Here is a 25,545-nt window from a genome sequence, read left to right on the forward strand (position 1 = left end):
TTCCCGCAAACAGTATTAAACAATTGGTGAATTGTTCAAAGCACAGCCCACAAATAATAAACAAGCCTTTCCACTTTTCTCCCTCCTACGGGAAGTTTTGTCGTCGCTAGGGCGGCGTTACTTCACACCTATTCGGCATTGTTTATAAACGTAAAGGTCAAGACACGATACCGTGATGCATCGCGTCAGTCGCCATGTTGGGGCTCTTTCTTGGAAAGAAACAAACAATCAGCTTTGCTCTAGACAAAGCTGATTGTTTGTTTCTTTCGCAATTTGCAAGAAATACATTGTTTTTAAACATTACAATCACTTAGAGAATCAAGTGAAGTTCATTATGTTTATAGGTTAATACTTATAATGCCAGGACATAGTGAAGACGATTCTAAAATGACAGGCTTTCAATTATGATGCGAAATTTTTGTTTAAAACGTGAAAAATTGTTGAGCTGCAATTTGAAAAAAAATTGTATCCATCCATCCATCTTTCCTTAATCTCGAGAACGGTGTTAGATAGATGAAAGACAAGACCAGCTGTAGAAACCTTATTGGTAGGGGCCCCCGATTAACTAACTATATACAAACTTCTGATACAAACTGGAGGCCACATTTTTAATTCAAGACTTTCCCCCTGAAAGTTGTTAGATAGATAACTGGTACGACTCTATTGTTAAAGGATATGTATGATGTATGGGGCAAGTCACTACTAATTTGAGGTGGAGAGCATATATTTTAAATTAAATAAATTAAAAATATGATTAAAATTGAACCTGGCATTGTAGTGATGTCACAATAAATAACTGCTCATTCATGAATAAAAATAAGAATTATATATAATATTTCCAAATATGATTTAAAAACAAATTAAGAAACAACACAATAAATTATCTTTCATTTTTCAATACATTTCTGAGTTACTTTATATAAGTTTGATTTATATTATTATGTATAGTTTTCTGTAATATTTTGTACAATTTATTAAAAATTTTATGAAGTCCAACTTATGTATTAGTTTCAACTGATTCTGTAGTATCTAACAGAGCACAGATAGGAAATGAACATTTATGGTATTTACACTAAAGATTTGAGATGAAAATCTTAAATATATACTTGAATAAAATTTAGATTTTAAATGTCTAACAAAAAATTAAATGTAAATATATGATTATGTGTTTATTAAATCAGACAATTATGGAAATATACCAAGGATGTGGTCACATTTTATTAAAAAGAAGCAAATATCAAGACACCACAGACTTCATTCTCATGTATGATATAAGGCAGTATTTAATATTTTCAAAGCTTGCAAAATATACAAGATGTTATACTCTGCACAGGAGTACAAAATAATTCCTAAATAATAATAATAATAATAATAATAAAGTCCCTTTTGGGACGACATAGATTGAGCATGATAAAGGAAGATCTCGATCATACAAATAACCAATTTAAATTAAACATAATCTCAGATATGCCTTGATACATACTGATAAAAATCAATAAAATACCATCATTCCACATGCAACAGAATCATTTACAATATATATAATATATATATATAATTTTTTTGTATTTTTTTTAATAGAAAGTTTGTATATAACCATTCAAGGAAATATGTTATAATACAAGCCAAGATGCATATTTACTATTTGTTTTAGTATATGTTCATCCAACGAGAAATTTTTCCGATGATAAATATTTAATATAGTTCATTTTGAATATTTTAGTCAGTTAATGCAGTTAATAAATTTTTTTTATAAATTTTTTTTTGCTGTATATATTTTTTGTTTTCATATTAATCAAATATCATATCACAGACATTCACATGATGTGATTACATTTTGCAAAACAGAACATGTACAAAAGAAAACACACAAAAAATTAAAAACAATAATAGAAGATATTTATGAAACAAAAATCATGCAAAATGTAAGAACTGAAATTTATATTTTACAATTTATGAGAAAGAAATCGTTTGCTTGTTTGACATAAAAAAAATGCATGATACTGAAAAATTGTGGTATTTATAAAGGATGAGAACAGTGATATCCATCACCAGTTGCATCGTAAACTGCAAGAGCTATAGTGATTTGGCACCTTGCTAGTGTTTTCAATCACAGTTCCTATAGTGTTGTATAATAAATGTTTACATAAAAGTGTGTGCAAAAATTAACAAAAGTTTTTATTTTCTTACAAACTTCGACGGTGTGGTTTCATACAAGAATTACTTACTGAAGTACTGTATATCTGATTATTGTGCTCTTTGATTATTTAAGTACTATATCTTGTACTGCTTGTGACAAAATTAATATGAGCACCATTTATAATAATTACTGTTTATTTGAGTAATACTTTTGAAATTAGAAAAAGTTCACAATGCTTTGATCCATTTGCCAATATGTTGTTAGAAAAGTGGAATGCATTACTTTACACAAGACAATTTTTCATATAAATACACATTACATTATTCAAATTCTCTACAAATAATTTTTTAATATAAAAAAAGTTATCCCAAGAAAGAATATACATATGTATGCATATGTAGAATATACATACACACATACATATAAGTAAACCTATGAGACAGTTACAAAACTTCTGTTAAATTTTAAAACTGTCAATTAAATTAAACTTGCAAAATATAACATATATTAAGTACACATTAGACTAGTAAGTGGAATGTCACCACATAAGAAAAGTATTTTAACACTTTTACTACTTCTGTGGTTAGATATTAAATGGGAAACACTACATCAATTTGACCACATTTTTCTTCATAGTTTTGATACATAAATTCATTAATACATTAATGTATCAATTATAAATATAAAATGGTCCCAAACTAAATTGCATTTGTTAATATTGTTGTTGTTATTATTACTGTGAGAAACTGTATTGTTTTCAAAATTAAAATAAGTACTAATTATCAGGCTAATGCAATTTAAAAAAGGATTTAAACAAATGCTCATGATAGAAAACATCTGCAAGGAACACGTAAATAAAATATGTGCTATATTTTGAATTTAATACATTAATTTTGACCAAATGGTCATAATACTGTATTCTGAACATTGTTTTTAAATAGAGTAAAAATAACAATATTAAAAAATCTATCAGTTAAATCTAAACAATTAATGTAATTATAAAATTGAGGTAATTCAAATGAAGAAATGGATATTCATCTAAAAAAAGTATGTATGTATATTGCATTTCAAAACAAATCTTATTTAAAAATTTCACAACTTTTCAAACTTTTTAAAAATGAAATAGTTACATTTCTATGAATTACATTTTTTGGATACTATTATCATTGGAAATAGTTTTTCCCATTGAAAAATTTATTACAAATGGGATAATGCCATTGCATGGAAAATATAAATTTATATTTTACATTTAGGAGACTACAATTCTAATGTAGAAGAAAAAAATTAAAAGATATATTGGAAGGAAGGAATTTGGAATAAAGAGAGAATGATTTATATAAAATTTCATGAACTATCAAGCATCTATTTTTGTCACTGCAATAATCATTTACTTTGTTATGCAAAACACATATTTCCCTAATTTCAAAACATTTTCTAAAATACATTTCTTGCACTCCACAGTTGCTGAATTAGACTGTAATATGGCATATATTTTCATGAAAATTCGAATTTTTTTGGTTGTTTTAGAATAAACTGTATGAAAGACATAGTGATACTTTTTTGTATTTATGTCAAAGTATTCACTGTTTCCAAAATTAATATGGATTAAGAGAAAACTGACAATCAAATTAATATTTAAACACATTAACTATACATTGCTCAAAATGCATATTTATAATTTGACTTCAGCTTCAATTTTTGCAATTATGAGATGCTCCAAGTTTGTTCAGCTGCTTTCCAGAAGAGGCCAGACAAATTTAGCATCACATCTTTTATAAGCAAATGCACATTCTGCTCCACTTACAGATAATTCTTCTTTCACAGTTTGAGGACACTCATTGTCACCTAACTGTGTTTCTACAGAAATGAAAAATGTGTTATATATACATATTTTTAAACATTATTATTTAATTTCAAATTTTATACTTACCTTCCCCCTTTACTAATTTGAAGAGACAATAATCTTGTGGATTAGTTATATTAAACTTATGTGCAATCATTTTACCTACAAAGAAAATAATAATAAAATAATTTATGTATATGTTGATTATATTTTTAATTCAACTTTTTATAATTAAGAAGTTTTTCTATAATTTAAATAAACAAAAAAATACAGAAAAAATNTGTTGCAATTCTGAAATGATATTGTGTTGAGTAGCTACTGGATTAAACTGTATTAAAATACTGCTTAATTTTTGAAATGCATTTTCAGGAATATTTAGTGATGGTCCCGTAAATTTTGGTCTAATGTGCTTTGAACTCGCTGTAAGATGACAGTCTAACTCTCCCCGGTTGCTTTCTCTCTCACCTTCCCTGATCTAGATCGAGGACGTGTGAATTTGGTCCGGGAATGCGACAATTAAATCGTCTTACACTCGTTCCTGTTTACGAAATAAATCGTCGATATATTAGCTTTAGCTCGACAACCAGTTTCCCATTGGAGGGGGTGGGGTCACGGCCTGGCACTACAAAATATATTATTTTTAATTAAATCGTTTGGAATACAGAGAAATTATTATTGAATAACATTTTTTACTTGCCTAAAATAAAGGAAATAATATAAGTGGCCATTAAATTTGTTATGACTACAATCATTGCTTTGGTGGCTAGTTACAAAACTAATAACGTGCATTTCTATAGTTTAGCATTAAGATTCATAGGAATGATGAACAGTTTCTAGCAATGTAAACAAATGACCAATTTTCTCTGTTTAGAACAGCGTTTCTCAACCTCTAACGAATCGTCGCCCCCTTCACTCCAAAATTCCGATTCCGAGGGCCAAGGCTAACGCCAAATTCATACTGCATTGAATAGACTAGTCACTAGTGTAATGTTATTTGTTTAATTATTGTACGATATAACGAATAAAATATCTAATTATTCTTAATATAATGTTTTACTATATCGCCCAGAAAATTTTTTTCGCCCCCAAAATATAAATTGTTACTAATCGTCCCCTCAACATGGAAAAACGCCTACATGGGGCGATATCGCCCCCGTTGAGAAACACTGGTTTAGAAGGTAGTTTTGATTATTTTTCTTCTAGGATGCTTTCTGTTTGGGCCGAATCGAGCTAATGTAGTGTTTGACTCAGATCGGCCGAACTAATTTAACTTCGGATACGGGTAGCGCCGGGTAAAATGATACAGGCCTACACATACCTATATTATACCTAAAAACTGAAATTTACCTTACTTAACAAAAAAATAAATGAATTTTTTAAAATTAAACTTAACCAAACGGTACGTTATGTACATATTTAGAAAAAAACGGCCCATGTGGAATTTTCCACATTTTCCACATGGCCAGTCCGCCCCTGATAATTAATAATAAGTTTTTAAATGAAAATTTACATTAAAATGATAATGTATGCCGCGCAAAATAGTGTGCTACCGTATATATGCCGAGTTTCCGCAACTATAACAGGATAGTGTTCTGTACGTAACACACAAAAATATTATAATTATATAAGATGTATATAAATATTCTAGAATTTCTGTTGCAGTTCTTTCTCCTCACATCGGTAGTTCCGAAAGGGATCTCATTATTGAACAAGCCGAATTTAACGCAAGAAATATTGTAGAAGTTTTAGAAGGACGAGAACCACTAGCTCCAGTATAATTATCTTCAATTTCATTAGGAATAATTCAAGCCGAAAGAACCAAATGTGTTTATTATACTTAACGCAATTTCTGTCTTGTTTAGTTATTTTTTAAAATAATAAAAAGTTTTGTTCAAAATAGATTGTTAGTTATTACTCTTCGTCAACCAGTTTTTCAATCAACCAATTGTGGGCTTGCTAAATCAGCAATGGGTTTGTTTTTTACTCGTTCTACTACGGGACACTAAAAGAGCCTTTCTTTTTTAAGTGGGTTGTGCGAGAGTAGAGACCCATCGTATCCGAGACGCAAAAGTATCACCATTTATCAGAGTTATGCCATAATTGCACGTGTTTTCTTGTATTACGTCATATTTAATGTTAATTTTTTAAAATCAATTTTGTGTTACAATTGTACGAGGCACTCTCAATGAGAAACCGGAAAGATGACATTAAAAGTCTGGAGGGTGAGCAATAGAGTAGTAATTTTGACAAACGAAACTTGGAGTCAGAGGCAACAGTAATTGCGACCTGCAACACTGTCGATGAGCGAGAACGTAAGACGACGGGCCAATAAAATGGCGGCGCCTCTCCGGTTGTGCACCAAACAATAGCGGTGTAACGCTGTCCGATTTTTAGCAAAATCAAGTCGACATCCATTGGCATTGTCATGTCGTATCTCACCATGACTTGTCGAGAGCAGCTCCCGAGGGCTTGGCTGCCCGATATATAAGCTAAGAAACCGAGGGCACCAGCTCTCTCTTTTGGCCCTGTTCTGTACATACATATATGTCAAATAAACGTGTAATGTGTTAAACCTTGTATCTATTTACTTCCTCAGATACTATTATTGAAATATTCTTGAACTATTCAGTAAGATGTATAAATTTATGGTTTGTGATTTATATAAGTTTATGAACACTAACTGAAGAGGGACGTATTGAGTCGGAAATGCATTTTAAGTGTTCTGTATAATATATTGTCAAAAAGAGCTGTATCTTATTGTAAATAATCATTAAAGATTTTGTAATTTAATTACCGTTCACCGGTGTGATAAGCCCTCGTGTATGTGTGTCTAATTGATATAGACTAAGATTAAAACAACATTTTTAAGGGCTAAAAGCAAGATTGTTCAATTGAGACTGTTAATGTTCAATCGTTGGCCGCTGTCATTTATTACCTCAGGGACATCACATTTCACATATTTTCTTACTCGATCGAGCATATACTCCTTTGGTAATTTTGAATTATATATATATATATCAATTGATCATATTTAATGTAGTTTGTGAAGCTTACCTTTATCTTGAAATAATACAGAATGCACATTCCTTCTCAATTTGTTTTAGTCATTTGAAATATTCCCGCAAACAGTATTAAACAATTGGTGAATTGTTCAAAGCACAGCCCACAAATAATAAACAAGCCTTTCCACTTTTCTCCCTCCTACGGGAAGTTTTGTCGTCGCTAGGGCGGCGTTACTTCACACCTATTCGGCATTGTTTATAAACGTAAAGGTCAAGACACGATACCGTGATGCATCGCGTCAGTCGCCATGTTGGGGCTCTTTCTTGGAAAGAAACAAACAATCAGCTTTGCTCTAGACAAAGCTGATTGTTTGTTTCTTTCGCAATTTGCAAGAAATACATTGTTTTTAAACATTACAATCACTTAGAGAATCAAGTGAAGTTCATTATGTTTATAGGTTAATACTTATAATGCCAGGACATAGTGAAGACGATTCTAAAATGACAGGCTTTCAATTATGATGCGAAATTTCTGTTTAAAACGTGAAAAATTGTTGAGCTGCAATTTGAAAAAAAATTGTATCCATCCATCCATCTTTCCTTAATCTCGAGAACGGTGTTAGATAGATGAAAGACAAGACCAGCTGTAGAAACCTTATTGGTAGGGGCCCCCGATTAACTAACTATATACAAACTTCTGATACAAACTGGAGGCCACATTTTTAATTCAAGACTTTCCCCCTGAAAGTTGTTAGATAGATAACTGGTACGACTCTATTGTTAAAGGATATGTATGATGTATGGGGCAAGTCACTACTAATTTGAGGTGGAGAGCATATATTTTAAATTAAATAAATTAAAAATATGATTAAAATTGAACCTGGCATTGTAGTGATGTCACAATAAATAACTGCTCATTCATGAATAAAAATAAGAATTATATATAATATTTCCAAATATGATTTAAAAACAAATTAAGAAACAACACAATAAATTATCTTTCATTTTTCAATACATTTCTGAGTTACTTTATATAAGTTTGATTTATATTATTATGTATAGTTTTCTGTAATATTTTGTACAATTTATTAAAAATTTTATGAAGTCCAACTTATGTATTAGTTTCAACTGATTCTGTAGTATCTAACAGAGCACAGATAGGAAATGAACATTTATGGTATTTACACTAAAGATTTGAGATGAAAATCTTAAATATATACTTGAATAAAATTTAGATTTTAAATGTCTAACAAAAAATTAAATGTAAATATATGATTATGTGTTTATTAAATCAGACAATTATGGAAATATACCAAGGATGTGGTCACATTTTATTAAAAAGAAGCAAATATCAAGACACCACAGACTTCATTCTCATGTATGATATAAGGCAGTATTTAATATTTTCAAAGCTTGCAAAATATACAAGATGTTATACTCTGCACAGGAGTACAAAATAATTCCTAAATAATAATAATAATAATAATAATAAAGTCCCTTTTGGGACGACATAGATTGAGCATGATAAAGGAAGATCTCGATCATACAAATAACCAATTTAAATTAAACATAATCTCAGATATGCCTTGATACATACTGATAAAAATCAATAAAATACCATCATTCCACATGCAACAGAATCATTTACAATATATATAATATATATATATAATTTTTTTGTATTTTTTTTAATAGAAAGTTTGTATATAACCATTCAAGGAAATATGTTATAATACAAGCCAAGATGCATATTTACTATTTGTTTTAGTATATGTTCATCCAACGAGAAATTTTTCTGATGATAAATATTTAATATAGTTCATTTTGAATATTTTAGTCAGTTAATGCAGTTAATAAATTTTTTTTATAAATTTTTTTTTGCTGTATATATTTTTTGTTTTCATATTAATCAAATATCATATCACAGACATTCACATGATGTGATTACATTTTGCAAAACAGAACATGTACAAAAGAAAACACACAAAAAATTAAAAACAGTAATAGAAGATATTTATGAAACAAAAATCATGCAAAATGTAAGAACTGAAATTTATATTTTACAATTTATGAGAAAGAAATTGTTTGCTTGTTTGACATAAAAAAATGCATGATACTGAAAAATTGTGGTATTTATAAAGGATGAGAACAGTGATATCCATCACCAGTTGCATCGTAAACTGCAAGAGCTATAGTGATTTGGCACCTTGCTAGTGTTTTCAATCACAGTTCCTATAGTGTTGTATAATAAATGTTTACATAAAAGTGTGTGCAAAAATTAACAAAAGTTTTTATTTTCTTACAAACTTCGACAGTGTGGTTTCATACAAGAATTACTTACTGAAGTACTGTATATCTGATTATTGTGCTCTTTGATTATTTAAGTACTATATCTTGTACTGCTTGTGACAAAATTAATATGAGCACCATTTATAATAATTACTGTTTATTTGAGTAATACTTTTGAAATTAGAAAAAGTTCACAATGCTTTGATCCATTTGCCAATATGTTGTTAGAAAAGTGGAATGCATTACTTTACACAAGACAATTTTTCATATAAATACACATTACATTATTCAAATTCTCTACAAATAATTTTTTAATATAAAAAAAGTTATCCCAAGAAAGAATATACATATGTATGCATATGTAGAATATACATACACACATACATATAAGTAAACCTATGAGACAGTTACAAAACTTCTGTTAAATTTTAAAACTGTCAATTAAATTAAACTTGCAAAATATAACATATATTAAGTACACATTAGACTAGTAAGTGGAATGTCACCACATAAGAAAAGTATTTTAACACTTTTACTACTTCTGTGGTTAGATATTAAATGGGAAACACTACATCAATTTGACCACATTTTTCTTCATAGTTTTGATACATAAATTCATTAATACATTAATGTATCAATTATAAATATAAAATGGTCCCAAACAAAATTGCATTTGTTAATATTGTTGTTGTTATTATTACTGTGAGAAACTGTATTGTTTTCAAAATTAAAATAAGTACTAATTATCAGGCTAATGCAATTTAAAAAAGGATTTAAACAAATGCTCATGATAGAAAACATCTGCAAGGAACACGTAAATAAAATATGTGCTATATTTTGAATTTAATACATTAATTTTGACCAAATGGTCATAATACTGTATTCTGAACATTGTTTTTAAATAGAGTAAAAATAACAATATTAAAAAATCTATCAGTTAAATCTAAACAATTAATGTAATTATAAAATTGAGGTAATTCAAATGAAGAAATGGATATTCATCTAAAAAAAGTATGTATGTATATTGCATTTCAAAACAAATCTTATTTAAAAATTTCACAACTTTTCAAACTTTTTAAAAATGAAATAGTTACATTTCTATGAATTACATTTTTTGGATACTATTATCATTGGAAATAGTTTTTCCCATTGAAAAATTTATTACAAATGGGATAATGCCATTGCATGGAAAATATAAATTTATATTTTACATTTAGGAGACTACAATTCTAATGTAGAAGAAAAAAATTAAAAGATATATTGGAAGGAAGGAATTTGGAATAAAGAGAGAATGATTTATATAAAATTTCATGAACTATCAAGCATCTATTTTTGTCACTGCAATAATCATTTACTTTGTTATGCAAAACACATATTTCCCTAATTTCAAAACATTTTCTAAAATACATTTCTTGCACTCCACAGTTGCTGAATTAGACTGTAATATGGCATATATTTTCATGAAAATTCGAATTTTTTTGGTTGTTTTAGAATAAACTGTATGAAAGACATAGTGATACTTTTTTGTATTTATGTCAAAGTATTCACTGTTTCCAAAATTAATATGGATTAAGAGAAAACTGACAATCAAATTAATATTTAAACACATTAACTATACATTGCTCAAAATGCATATTTATAATTTGACTTCAGCTTCAATTTTTGCAATTATGAGATGCTCCAAGTTTGTTCAGCTGCTTTCCAGAAGAGGCCAGACAAATTTAGCATCACATCTTTTATAAGCAAATGCACATTCTGCTCCACTTACAGATAATTCTTCTTTCACAGTTTGAGGACACTCATTGTCACCTAACTGTGTTTCTACAGAAATGAAAAATGTGTTATATATACATATTTTTAAACATTATTATTTAATTTCAAATTTTATACTTACCTTCCCCCTTTACTAATTTGAAGAGACAATAATCTTGTGGATTAGTTATATTAAACTTATGTGCAATCATTTTACCTACAAAGAAAATAATAATAAAATAATTTATGTATATGTTGATTATATTTTTAATTCAACTTTTTATAATTAAGAAGTTTTTCTATAATTTAAATAAACAAAAAAATACAGAAAAAATATTTCTAACTAAATGAAGATCATAGTACAATTCATGAAGTTGAAGTGAAGTTTTCACAAATAAATAAAATTATTATGTATGTATACAAAATGGAAAATCATTATCTTCACTTTTTTATAATATTCATCAAAAACTGACTATGCTTCTTTAAATATTATCTTTATTAGAATCACTTTTAGTAAAACAAAAAACTTTTCTACTTGAAAGTACAATAGAGCATCGATTATCCAGATCAATTGGGGACTGGGGTTGTTTGGAAAATTGATTTTTTAGATAACCGATTATGTACGAAAAAATATATTAACCTATCCCATGTTGAAATTCATTCAAATCCTGGCACGTCCTTAAGTACCCTTTCATGGTCGCACCAGTGCTGCCAGCTAAAACACGCACACCAACAAAAATAATATTGGAGTAGCCCAAGACATAGCCAAAGATTGCAGCACCACAGCACTAGCGGAAATTTAAATTTGCCGACTGGAAAGCTTTCGGTTAATTGATGTTTCAGTTGATCGACATTCAGATAATTGATGCTCTACTGTAATATATTTCATTCAAATTAACAATATAAAATTATTTAACACTGTAAATAAATTCAATACTGTATTTAATTTTTGAATATTGGTTTAGCATATAATACAATTATAAATGTTATAAATCAGGAGCCCTCAAAGCATATTTATCCAACCCACATACACTGGTGGAAATTGAAAGTGTTACACCCAGATGGAATTGATAGAAATTCACGAAACTTGGTGAACATATACAGGGCATACCAGAAGAAATGAACACAAAATGAAATGAATTACGCAAAGTTTTATTGCTATTTGGTACATGTTTCTATAAGAGGAATGCCCACCTTGAGCATGGATAAACTCTTGGATCCTTGCAGGCATTGAATCAATAAGTGCTTGAATGTCTTGTTGGGGCATATCTCTCTATGCCTGCACAACTTGTGCAATTAGTTGTTGTACAGTGCGTGCTGGATGGCTGAGACATGATCTGTCTACTCTTAGCATCCCAGACATGCTCTATAGGGGATAAATCTGGAGACTGGGCGGGCCAATCCATGATTGCGTCACTTTGCAAGGCCTGTCATGTGATAGCAGCAGCATGAGAACGGGCATTATTTTGTTGGAAGATACCGTTTTGGGTGGTGTTCATGAAAGGTATGACTACTGAGTGGATCACTCTGCTGGGTGGTCATTATGCCTTCAACAACCATCAACTTGGTCCTGCTGTCGTAACTGATTGCTCCCCAAACCATGACACCAGGAGTTGGACCTGATGGCATTCTGAAATCACATCAGGGTGGGCTCTTTCTCCAGTATGCCAGTGGACATGTTGCCGACTATCACATTTGCCTAAACAGAATAGAGATTCATCACTAAAAACAAATGTATGCTATTCATGCATCCAATTACATCTAGTGCACACCATGTTAGCCATTGTTGGCAATGAAATCTGGTTAAGGAAATACATTGCATGGGGGTCCAAGATCTCAGCCCAGCATCAAGCAATCGGTTTACAATTGTCTGTGGGTGACTCTGGCAGTAACTACTGCTCGGATATGGGCTGCCATCGGACTTCTATCAGCAACTGCCATCCACACAATATGGTGGTCTTCACATGGCATCGTCCTTCTGTATGGACCTGTGCCAGGCCTACGAGTACTGGACCCTTCCTGCATCCACCACGTGACCACTCTTTGCACTGACATTGCACTATAGCCAGTCCCTTCGGGCAATTTCACGATATGATGCTCCCATTTCTGACATGCCAATTATCCAACCTCTTTCAAAGTCAGACATTTGGGTGTATGGAGTTCTCACTCATCAATATGACATAGCTGGTCACCAACAACATGTGGACCAAAAAAAGTCATGTTCCATAACACAATTCACAACTTATATATAAACTAAACACTATAGCAATTTTGCATAACAAATGTCTCCATAATTTCCATACCACTGTATGTACATACAGTGATATATACTTCATTTAATTTTTGATCATTCAATACTCTTCAAAAAGAGATTCCTTTGTCCCAATTTCATATGTCTTCAACAATATTGGGCGGGTGTAACACTTTCAATTTCTGCCAGCATAGCTTGTTTTTATTGACATATTTTATCAATAACATTCAAACTAGTTCAAAGTATATAAACTTTTAAAAAGTCAACTAGAATTTATAAATTGTGTTGCAAATGATTTTTATTAAATCTCTTTAAAGAAAGCAATTTCTTAAATTTTTACAAATCTCTGCCAGAATAGAATTTTAGAAGTCTTAAGTAATTTGCATAGGGATATCTTTTTAAATTGAATTTACGTGATTTTTGGTCCAGACTAGAAGTTTGTATATAGTTAATTGGGGCCTCCTGCACCTAAGCTTTCCATATTTGGTCCTAAATTTCATCTATCTAACATCGTTCTTGAGATTAAGAATGGACAGATGGATGACAGTGGGAATTTACAGGTCAACATTTATTCAGATTGCAGCCCAATAAAATAAAAATCTTCCTAAATGGAAAAAAATTTGAAACAAAAATTTTCAAAGTCAAATTTTACTACAGTAGAACCTCGAAAACTCGGCTCTCGATAACCCGGCACTCCGAATAACTCGGCCACACCCTGGCAGGGCAAAAAATCCTTAGTTAATTAATTTTCATTATAGACAGCTTTATAAAAGTATAAAAGCTCTCATAAAGTATTTTTCTGAGGTCTGTGTTGTCAGGTAAATTACTGTACACAGTGTATTCATTAATTTTCATTTTCATGTAGTAAAGGCTCTATGCCTTCATAAACTACGTAGTTTTCCTTTGTTTAAGGGTATTTGGGCAGTTTATTCTCTGTTGTATTCTCAAGTAAACAATACATACAAGTACAGTACAGTATTTTCTGAGGAAACACTCGTACTTATTTTTTTTAACCCCATTTTCGATAACCAGGCATTTTCACAAACTCGGCCACCCTTCGGTCCACATTAGGCCGAGTTTTCGAGGTTCTACTGTATAAGCCAGAAATCTGTCCAACATAGAAACAGAAGAGATTTTTGAGTATGAAAAAAACCTAACTTAACCAGAATAAAGTGAAAAATTAGACTCAGACAACTGCAAAAAATTGTCTTCTGTATAATGGTCACCACAGAGTGAGACAACCTGCATTATGAGAACAATTTCAAACCTTGTCAGAGAAATAAAGGTTATGTGATAAAAGAACAGAAAAGACCTTTATTAATTATTAAAAGGCCTTAATTAATCTTTATTAATTAATTTATTAAAATTATCAGAATAAAAGACTAATAAAGGCCTTTTCTGCCCTTAGTTAATTCCAATTAAGACTTTTAAGAATCAAGAACTTTCAAAACTCAAATGAGTTTAAGAACTGATATTTCAAAACCAAGCAATGAATGTAATTCATTGAAAACTATGAGAATAAGATAACACATGCTACCAGTTTGCCTTGTACTGAATAGTTAGTAAGTAACTAGTACAAAACATTCAAGAACAAATTGCTTAACATTTCTAGTAAATATAAAAATTAATAATTAGTAATTATAAAAATTAGAGTATTAAAATTCCCCAAGATATCAGATCAGAGAATAACAGTCTCTGTATTATTGTAATGCAATAAGAATTTCTGGTAGCAGAGCAAGACACTAGTTCTTGGTACTCAAATTGACTTGTTCACTCTATGGATCTTAACACAAGTTCTTGAGAACAAGAATTTTTTACTGCAAGAATTGAATACTTCTCAATTCTTGCATTTGAATACGTCCATCTTTACATGAATCACTTCAGATTAATTTAGATTAAACATAATAATAAAATATTTCTTACACATGTAATTTCACTTCAAAAAATAAGTGTAACTGTGTGACATTTATCTGGTACATTTTAAAGGATTAAAAAATAAGAGGAAAAAACAAAAATATTAAAAGTCTGTTCCAAACAGAAACATGTCAAAATGGGGAAAAATTCAGTACTGTGCAATTCCACTTTATACACGTTTTTTTGTATACTAACAGAAATGCTTGGCATTGCCTGGACCAAAAATAAAAAGAACAAACAATGAACAGAAACCATATTAAAAGTTTGGTTATTTTACTTTCCATTGTTATGTTTATCATGAAGTATCAATGAGAAAAAATCAAGAAAGGAGTAGGATGTTGCAGTTTTATGAAAGCCTAGGGCTCTAGAGAATAAGTACGAAAAATTTGGTGCAGATTGATCAAAAAGTTAAGAAGAGACAGCAAATAGACAGACATCATGCAAGAATTATTATTTTATATATATAAATATATAAATTTATAATTATGGCATAAACATAAATTGCAAACAGACAACATTTTATTTACTGCTACACTTTTGAGAGTAATATGATTTCATGTTTCACTTTTCCATTATATGCTATTCCATTTTCATATAAAAAGAAATAATTTTTTTATATTCATTGATCGTATTTCATAAAACACATTCTAGGCAGTTCCAAAGAACTTTTCCAACAATTCCAATTCCAGAAGAACTAAATTGCCCACTTCTAGTATCTATAATGAAATGAAATGGGCCATCTCACTAATTGTCTTATATATTGATATACTAGTAGGCACACAGTGTAACCATGTCCCTATACAGAATATATATCATGTAGATATATATTCTGTACTACATTCCTTTTATGTTTAAATGTGAATTGCTTCATTTTAATTACATAAGGATATTTAGAAATCAGTATGTGTTAATAAAACAAAAAATTATTTTAAATTAATTGCATTGATTGATTATATGTAAGTTGAATATTTAGTAAAATTTATATAATGTAAACATTTTAATTAAAAAATTACTTTAAAAATTTACTTTAATTTTTTTAAAGATAAAACAGAAAAGCACTGTAAGGGATGCGTTGCCATTATTATTGTTCAGAATAGATATCATTTTCATCTTAAACAACTATAAACAAAAAACTAATTAGGAAAGTATTTAATAAATATATAACTACTATCAGAATATATGCAGATTATGACCATGTTTTAAATCAGTGTGCTGTACTTTAAATCCTTGATTAAATCTTTGAAGTGAGAGAAAAAAATAGTGGAAACACTTCTGGTTTTCTGGAGTGAGATGGTAAACATATATGATTTGCAGAATACAGATCATATGTCACAGATAAAACTTTGATTTTTCAATACTTATTCCTTTACATACATACACACATATTGGGTGATTCACTGGTGGCATTCAGTAGTTTTTTCTAGGAAATTGTTAGAGACAGGAAGATAGAACTAATAATCAAGTTTATAGAGTATACAGAGGACAATTTTTGATCTTGGATGACCTTAAAAATCAGCAGCTTTTGAAATTAATAAAAAAATACTTTATTTTGTTCTTAAATTATAAGTGGGACTTTTGAGCCATTACAGTGGGTGATCGGTTAACGAACATAATCCGTTCCAAGACTTTGTTCGCTATCCAAATTGTTCGTTAACCGATTATTGATTTACCATAGGTTTTAATGGGAATTTAATTAATTCGTTCTGGAGACCCCCAAAATAAAAAATATATACTTTCTTACTACGTTTATTTATATGTAATAATAAAAATACATACGTACAGTCTTGCGTTTTTATTAGTCATGTTTTTTCAGTTTGAAAGGATTAAAGAATCTGTCTAATGTCGATTGCTTTTCTCTCTTCTTCAGGATTTTTCGTAAGTAATTAATAGCATTGCAATTGTAGAAATCCCCAAGGCTCAACCTGGTTTGGATGCCATTCTAAGACCGTTGTTCTGACATCCTCACACTTCTTCAAAGGATCTTTAATAACAGATATCGGCATTAATCCTCTTTTTCAGAAGAAAACATATCTCGCCGAGTTTCTTGGTGTTCTTCATTCAAGAGTTCATGGCATTCTTCTGTCGTCAGATCCGTTTCAGGTTCCATTATGAACTCTTCGATGTTCTATATTTCTCAGATGTGATTTTTGTTACTCGTTTAGCTGCTTGNATGTAATTTTTGTTACTCCTTTAACTGCTTGAGTCTTCTTGATTATATAGTATTTTTCTTAAAAAAATGAACTGCAGCCTACTGTAGACCTGTTCACGCCATACTGCCCAGCAACATTAGGCATCTTCTGCCCACTCTTTACCTTTGCTATTATACTCTCACCTTACAAAAAAACAGACGCAAAACTTAACGAGTGCCTACACGACAGTCTCGCAAATACATAAAAGAATTATTTTGTCATAAAAATAAAAGGCTGGAATTATAAGGGAGAGCTTTAAAGTTCGGAGGAATACTATCCGATCGGTATATACCAGCTTGAGCGTCGATGTCGACGTCTCCCACACTTCAAAAAGTTTCGAATTGTTGCCCGAAGACAAGGAAAGTCCAATCGGTATTTGTTATTTTACGTCGCTTCTTCTCGTGTTTGTTCTGTGGGATGTTTGTTATCCGAACATAAAAATCTTTCACGAAAGTGTTCGTTATCCGATTTGTTCACTGTCTGATCTGTTCGTTAACCGATCACCCACTGTATATGAATTAACTTGGCATTTATCATTGTCTTCTATAAATAAAAGCTTGTACCAAAAATTTATATCTCGTATTGTGTCAAATATTATAACAAGCATATTACTTAAGATTTTAAGTAACTATTAATTTGAGATAATATTATTTCATCTATATTTAACTTATTTACATAATAAGTAAGAATAATGTCATCTACATAGTATTCCATAAAAACTATAGCTGTTTGATTTACAACTTTCATATTGATATTTTTCATATATAATTCCACAAGTTTTGGTCCACATAATTTCAAAAATATAATAAATTAAAAGTTTTATAATGCATTCTCACAAAATGTAGACATTTCTTCATCTTAACAGGAAATACTTTTTTGAAAATTTTTCTACATTAAATTGATGATAATTTTGTCTTTATCTAAATATTTATCAAGAAGTAATTTATTCACTATAGGTTAATCATTATTTTCTTATATATTTATAACTGTAAATTAATTAAAACAATAAAAGTGAATATGTTTAACTAGTAAATAAAATATTAAGTTTAATAGTTAAATATATTTACTTTTATTCTTTAATTATTAAGATTTATTTAGTAATTAAACTTATAAATTATTAATTTTATAAGTTTTTCTTAATTAAATTATATAATAAATTATTTTAACCTTCTACACACCCTACACAGCTAAAGAATTTACTAAGCTAAAAATAATAAATGAAGAAATATATTAATTGTAATTACTTACAAACTTCTTTTGTAGTCATATTTGGTCTGACAGGAAAAGTTTTTGATATAATACTTCCAGTTAATTCATCTGGAATAACTATTTTCATAAAGCCTTGAAGATCAGCTATGCTTGGCTTACGGGATTCCAGTGGTGACTAAAAAATGTTATAAGAAATTATTGATTATAAGCTTCAACATATTGTAATATTGAATTTATATATTTTATCAATAACCTAAACATAATTCATTCTGATAAATGGGTAATCATATTTATGCTATCTATTGACATTTTATATTATTATTATACAGTATTTAGTGGATTATACTTAGTTGATACTGGTGGCTGTGTACTATGCCGGACCAGAGACAAGGCATAGCAACCAAAAATTAAAATTAAATAAGTGTGTCAGTGTCTGTATTCAGGAATTTCCTAACAATGTGGCATGTATTCAATATAGTGGCCTTCTGTAGTGTGATGTATGTATTTCTACTCAATTGTAATGTTCCCAGGCTTTTGTGTAGTGTGTGTGGTATCACACCTGTACAGGAGAGAACGACAGGTACAATAAGCACTCTTTCCATCTTCTGCAGATGCTTTATTTCCTGGGCGAATTCTGTATACTTGCTAGTTTTTTCAGTGAATGTGTTTTGTACATTGTGAGTGTTTGGAATGGATATGTCTATAATGTATGTGATTTTATTGTGTTTGTCAATAAGTGTGATGTCTGATCTGTTGTGGTAAAATGTTTTATCTTTGATTATGGCTCTGTCTTAGTACATTTTGTGCATATTGTTTTCCAACACTACAAATACATTCCACTGTCTGTGGAATGTATTTGTAGTGTGGTTCATGGATGTCTAATAATTTGTGCTTCTTTGCAAGCTCTTGGTGTATTATATTTGCTACTTGATTATGTCTGTGTAAATAATCTGTCTGTGCCAAGAGCTTGCAACCAGAAGTAATGTGTTGTATTGTTTCTGGCATGATGTGACATTTTCTGCATGTGTCATTTGTAAGTGTTGTATCTTTGAGTATCTGTTTTCTTAGTTTTTAGTATTTATGACCTGATCCTGCATGGCAATCATGAATCCTTCCATCTTCCCAAAGAGACATCCCCGATCTAACCAGCTGTTTGATGCAGTTTTGTCAACAAAATCCTGGGCCAGTTCATAAGGATGCCTGCCACGGAGTGCCTTTTGAGCCCACGATTGCTTGATGGTGTCTATGCTTTTTATATGTTGTGAGTGTAAATTTAATGGTGTGTTATTTGAGTATGCTAGAGTTACTGCTTTATGTAATTGTGTTTCTTGTTTTTTTTGTAGAAAAACTCTTGCAGTATCTGTATTTGTTTGTAGTGAAGGTTTACTATGTCGATCGAGCCACGTCCGCCATCTTTACGCGGAAGGGTTAATCTTTCTATGGCAGATTTAGGATGATGTTGTTTATGCTTAGTAAGTGTTGTTCTTGTTTTCCTTTGGAGTTGCTCAAGATCTGTGTGAGTCCAATGTATAACTAAAAAGGATAAGTGAGTACTAGGACAACATATGTGTTTATTGCTTTAACTGTGTTCTGAGAATAACATTGAACGTACTTCGGTATTTTTAATTAATCTTTGCTTTATTTGTATATGTTCTGTTAGTTTGGCTTGTTGGAATCCTGAACTCAATCTTTTCCATAAATTCAATAACATCTCCATTTCCAAGTGTAAAATCTTCTTTCTTCAGGATTCCTTTTTCTATGTGAAGTGTTTTGCATTTGTCTAAGCCAAACTCCATTTGTATGTCCTTGGTGTATAAATGTGTGATTTGTAGGATTTGATGAAGTTTTTTTGTGTTGATTCATAAAGTTTTATGTTGTTCATGTACATGAGATGTGACAGTGTAAACTGTATTGTTTTTTCATGTCTAATACTGTAACCAGACTGTGTGTTGTTTAACATGTTGGATAATGGGTTCAGGGCTAAGCAGAACCAGAGAGGACTCAAGGAATCTCCTTGAAAAATTCCTCATCTGATGAATATTTGGTTTGTTTGTATGGAAATGTTACTAACCCTGAGATGTAGTGTTGTTCTCCAGTACTGCACAATGTTTTGGAAGAATGCAATGAATGATGGATGTATTTTGTACATGTGTAGAATATGTAGCAGCCAACTGTGTGGAATACTGTCAAATGCTTTTCTGTAGTCTATATATGCCATGTGTATGTTTCTGTGTTGTTTGTGTGCTTGCTGTAGAATGACTGAATCTATGAGTAACTGTTCTTTGCATCCTCTGTGATTTCTATGGCAATCTTTTTGTTGTTCTGTAAGAATGTCGTGTTCTTCAACATGTTTGTATATTTTGTTTGTGATACAGGATGTCAATAATTTGTAGAGTGTTGGAAGACATGTAATTGGTCTGTATTGTATGGGATCTATGGTATTGTTGTTTTTAGATTTCATGTAAGTGATGGATGCCCCGAGTAAGAAATTTTGGCACGTCTTGTGGATTGATGATGATGTGTGTTAGGTGTTTAGATAGTTCCTGATGCAGTGATGTAAATGGTTTGTACCAGAAATTGTGAATGTTGTCTACACCAGGTGTCTTCCAGTTGTGTGTTCTGTTAACAGCGTAGCAGATGCCGTGTACGTTTATTTCAGCACAGGGCATAGTTGGTATGTAGTGCAAGTTTTTGTTCTCCTCCTTGATCCAGCCTGCATCAGCATTGTGTGTAACAGCACTGGACCAAAGAGAAGACCAATACGTTGTGAGTTCTTCTTCTGTTGGTGTGCAACTGTGCTGTGTATCAGTGTTTGTTTTGGTACTGATTTGTCTGTAAAAGTTTTTCATTGTTTGTAAATAATTTATTTTTTTGTTTTTGTAGTGAACATGTTTTGTATCGTTTGAGTCTATGTGCTTTAGCTGTGAGTTTTTGTTTTAGAGTATCAATATATTCTGTAATGTGTGTGTTGTGATGTTCATTTTGTGTGTGTTTTGATTTACAAGAAAATCAAAACACACAAAATTTTATTGTAAAAAATATTGTATTTCTTTAATTTGGCTGTTATGTTGTTTTTAGTGTATTGTGTCAGTCTGCCTAATTGCCTAATCATTTATTTGTGTTTCTATTCTTCTCTGACAAGCAGGCTTGTGATACAATTGTGTTTCGTGTGTGTCTGTCTGTGATTGTATTTTCAGTCCATGGTGTATCACCACTATGACTGCCCCAGCATAAACTAATGTGTGAATATCTAAGAGAGTAGAAATTAAATGAATGTAGTATGGTAGTAAATGAGTACAGTGATACCCCGAACTTACGTGATAGGTGGGACCGAGCAATAACCGCGTAAGTCAAATTCGCGTAAGTCGGGGTATAATTTCGCAATTTGTGTAAAACCCAAGTTGGATGTATGTAAGCTAATAAATGTTCTCGTTAATCTTATCTCATCTTTTGATTCGGTCGCGGTTACAAGAAATTACCACATAGAGTCTCTCAAATCTCCGTAGATATAACAAACACAGAAATAAATAACACAAAATAAATTGTGGCAATGTGTCGATTCCACGTGACATGTCTGAACATGTAAGCCGAACAATAGTGTGGGGGGATTGAGTAATTGAGAGTTGCTTGGCGCTCAAACAAAAGACGAATTGATGAGATTTGAAAATCGTGTAACTCCAGGTTTGCGTAAGTCGGGGTAGCGTAAGTCGAGGTATTACTGTATTTACATAATTTAGTGAAGCGTTGATTTTTAGTATTTGTGGTCTTTGTATGGGATCTGTACCTGTATATTTAATGAGTGTTTCCTGAAATATAAGTGAGAGCCAGTGGCGTAGCTAGCATGGGTAGCACCCAGTGCAGATATCGTGGTGTCACCTCAAGAATGAAAACTGTTAAAATTAATAAAATTCTGATAAACATAAAGTATGATTTTATTTAATTAATACAAATAAGAGTCATTAATTATCAAGTTACAATATTATGATAATAAGGGTACAGTTTTATTAAACATTCTTTCACATTGATGTATGAAAGTGAAAGTTGGGCATGGCAAAAGAAGAACGAGAGTAGAATTAATATACTCTCATATACATGTTATGTACAAACACTTAAATGCTCTTCTTTCTAGCTTTAACAGCTGCAAACTCAAAAATTACATCTTCAAAATTTATATTTTGTGTTAACTTGTATTCTATTGTGCCAAGATTGTTAAGTCTTATTTGGGTCATTGTTGCCTGCAAGTAATTTTTAATTAATTTTAGTTTGCTGAAACTCCTCTCACACAAAGCAACTGATAAACAAATTGTCAGAAATAACTTTAGTGCGACCATACGATTCAGAAGAGATTCTATAAAATTAAATTATTTAATATAGATAACTTGATTAAAATGGCTTCAAGCGTAACTGATTTATTGTTGAAAAATATTGTAATGGTTTGTTTAAGTTTTTATTTTTTTCATGGTCGGGTGACACCTGGTGCGTGGCTTACCAGCCAACGGATGAAATGCATTGCCACAGAAGGTTCCTCACTTCAGTTGAGGGCATTGCAGTAGAGCCTAGCTTGAGCCAGCGCTGCTTTTGCCACAAGTAACCAAGGGGGACTGTGGCCTATTTTTCAAATGTGAGCCTCTGCCTAACCCACAAACATGGACCTTGTTAACCTGGGTGACATCCGAGCCAGTATCATACTTAGATCTGGTTACTACCATGATAAATATCTCCACAGNTTATATGAAATATTTACTGTATTTTACAGTACATAAGATGCAACTTTTATACAAAAAAAAATTTGCCCCACATCTTATATGTGAAGCTGCAATCTCCCCACAGGCTGATGAATTCTTCAAATGAACTTCAAAAGGATACAGATAAATACACTACTTTTTCCTGAATATTAAGTGCTGAAAGAAAGTGCATCTTATATGTCATAAAATACAACATAAACAAATAAACTGAAATTTACAAAATAAAATAATTTTTAAGCTTATTATGTTAGCTTTATAGAAAACTGTTTTTTATAATTAGTAATAAATTATGTATGAACGTTTATTTTAAACAACATAAGATTTATTGTATGTTATTGTTTAGAAATTATACCTGCTTAGGAGATTTGTCAAACATTTGGGTAGTTGATGTAAATGAAGGAGAATGAGTTTGACTAGCATCTTGGTTACATGTCTGAAAGTTTTTCAACACATGGACGGCACTGCTGAGTGTTGTAAGATAGTATCCACCTTCACCGGATAAGAGAGAGGGATGAAGCAGACCCCACATGTAATCTGCTTCTATTTCAGCAGCAATAATTCCACATTGTACAAGAACATAGATAAATATTGGCAGGAAATCTTAAAAAAATCATCATATATTAGTAATAATTAAGCAATCATATCTCTAATAAAGCAATTATATTCACAAATATATTATAAATAAATATTCTTTATTTTAAAATTATATTATGCACTTTTAAATTTGTAAAANCGCTATCGCATTTGAGAAAAATTTTGATTAAAAGAGTAAGACAATCAACTTTAGATCAATTTCTTGTTCCTTACGGAAAGAGTTTGTTTCTTTGTTAAATTATGGCAACGCAACACTTGGGCGATCTGACTAGAGGGAATGCCTTCTGGGAGGTGTTTTTAAGGGAAACTGGCCCTATTTAGGCGTTACAGACGTGGAGAAATCCCGGAAAACTCATGGCCAGCCCATCTGAGCGAGGTGCGAACCCACGAACGAACTCCCCGTGTTCAAGGTACGAAGACCACTTAGCCACTGGTGGGTTTCGACTTTGACTCGAAGAATCATCCGATGAAGTGCTACCCGTTATTTTTTTGGAGGGATTTCCCTTCTAAGCATTAAGGTTCGTATATGTCCACTTTTTTGCCATCAACTACCAAAAATTAAGGTATTATTAAACAAAGTTTACATGTTTGTTGCTGTAATGATAGATACTACGTTTTCCTACATTTTCATCAAAGAAAATTAATATATATTTCAAATAAAATGACAAAAATTTCNTTTCATTTAAACTAAATTCTACTTGTGGATAACAAAAATTGAATTGGAAAGTTACCTAGTATATTCATTAACAAAGAGTTGATAAATAAAACTTTTAAGAGGCTTTATCACAAGTTTATGTAGTGCACCTTCAGTAATAGCATCTATATTCAAAAATTCATTTGGTCTTAACTGAAACAAGAAAGTGTTAACTTCAGTTTCAAAATCTCTTTCTTAAAAAAACATATTATCATCACTTAATATTTACATAGATATTGACTTGAATTATTTGATAATACAAATACAGTAAAACATTGAAAATCCAGACTAATTGGGGCTGGACCTCATTTGGATTTTCAAATATATGTATAAATTAGCATTTTAAGTACTGTAAAATAAGCATTTTTAGATTCCAAATACACTGTAATTCAAATTCAAGTCAGTATTTTACAAGGAATAGAGAAATACTTATAGATTCGAAACATAATTTACAGAATTACTATACAAGGTCTGTTCAAAAAGTATCGGACCTTTCTTTTTACCGCGTAAACCAATGATGCGCGAGAGGCCTCCTTCGGTGGAGTTGTGGAGGGGACAGTCATGCACAGCTGTGAATTTTTTCCCGCCTGCAGGAAGCGTCAGTCGCTGGCAATCGGCCTATGAGTGAGGTCATGTAGTGCGCTCTCGTCGGATTCCACTAAGCTGAAAAATGACTGAACAACGTGAGCAGCGATATTACATCAAATTTTGCCAAAAATCTTGGCGATGCCCAAGCGTAAACCATTCGCAAGATTCAGCAGGCTTTCGGGGACGATCCTCGAGGCCAAAAAAAGCGCGGCAGGTCCGCAGCAATATCAAAGATCATGTTGACAGTTTTTTCGACTCTCGTGGGGTGGTGTGTCGTGAGTACGCATCACAAGGCCAAACCATCGCAAAGGAGTACTACCAGGAGGTCCTTCGTC

The 25,545-nt window shown here is 31.1% G+C and overlaps 1 protein-coding gene and 1 long non-coding RNA gene across 2 annotated transcripts in view; both read right to left on the reverse strand.

Annotated features, from left to right (window-relative positions):
- Window positions 1–1,260: 1,260 nt before the first annotated feature.
- Window positions 1,261–4,192, reverse strand: LOC111634962. Its single transcript, XR_002758312.1, has 2 exons — window positions 4,071–4,192; window positions 1,261–3,997 (listed from the first exon to the last, which is right to left on the reverse strand). It is a non-coding gene; the product is annotated as an uncharacterized LOC111634962 (long non-coding RNA).
- Window positions 4,193–8,359: 4,167 nt separating this feature from the next.
- LOC111634959 (protein sprint-like) overlaps window positions 8,360–25,545 on the reverse strand; it is an 88,763-nt gene continuing 71,577 nt past the window's right edge. The window contains exons 11-16 of the mRNA XM_023379811.1: window positions 24,660–24,816; window positions 24,374–24,402; window positions 23,687–23,934; window positions 18,629–18,764; window positions 11,169–11,243; window positions 8,360–11,095 (exon numbers count right to left, since the gene is read on the reverse strand). Coding sequence (XP_023235579.1) covers window positions 10,965–11,095; window positions 11,169–11,243; window positions 18,629–18,764; window positions 23,687–23,934; window positions 24,374–24,402; window positions 24,660–24,816 — 776 coding nt within the window. The 3' untranslated portion in view covers window positions 8,360–10,964. The remainder of the gene's footprint in view (window positions 11,096–11,168; window positions 11,244–18,628; window positions 18,765–23,686; window positions 23,935–24,373; window positions 24,403–24,659; window positions 24,817–25,545) is intronic.

The sequence above is a fragment of the Centruroides sculpturatus genome, unplaced genomic scaffold (assembly GCF_000671375.1).
Source record: "Centruroides sculpturatus isolate CEXI.00-Female unplaced genomic scaffold, Cexi_2.0 scaffold909, whole genome shotgun sequence".
Classification (NCBI taxonomy): Eukaryota; Metazoa; Arthropoda; class Arachnida; order Scorpiones; family Buthidae; genus Centruroides; species Centruroides sculpturatus.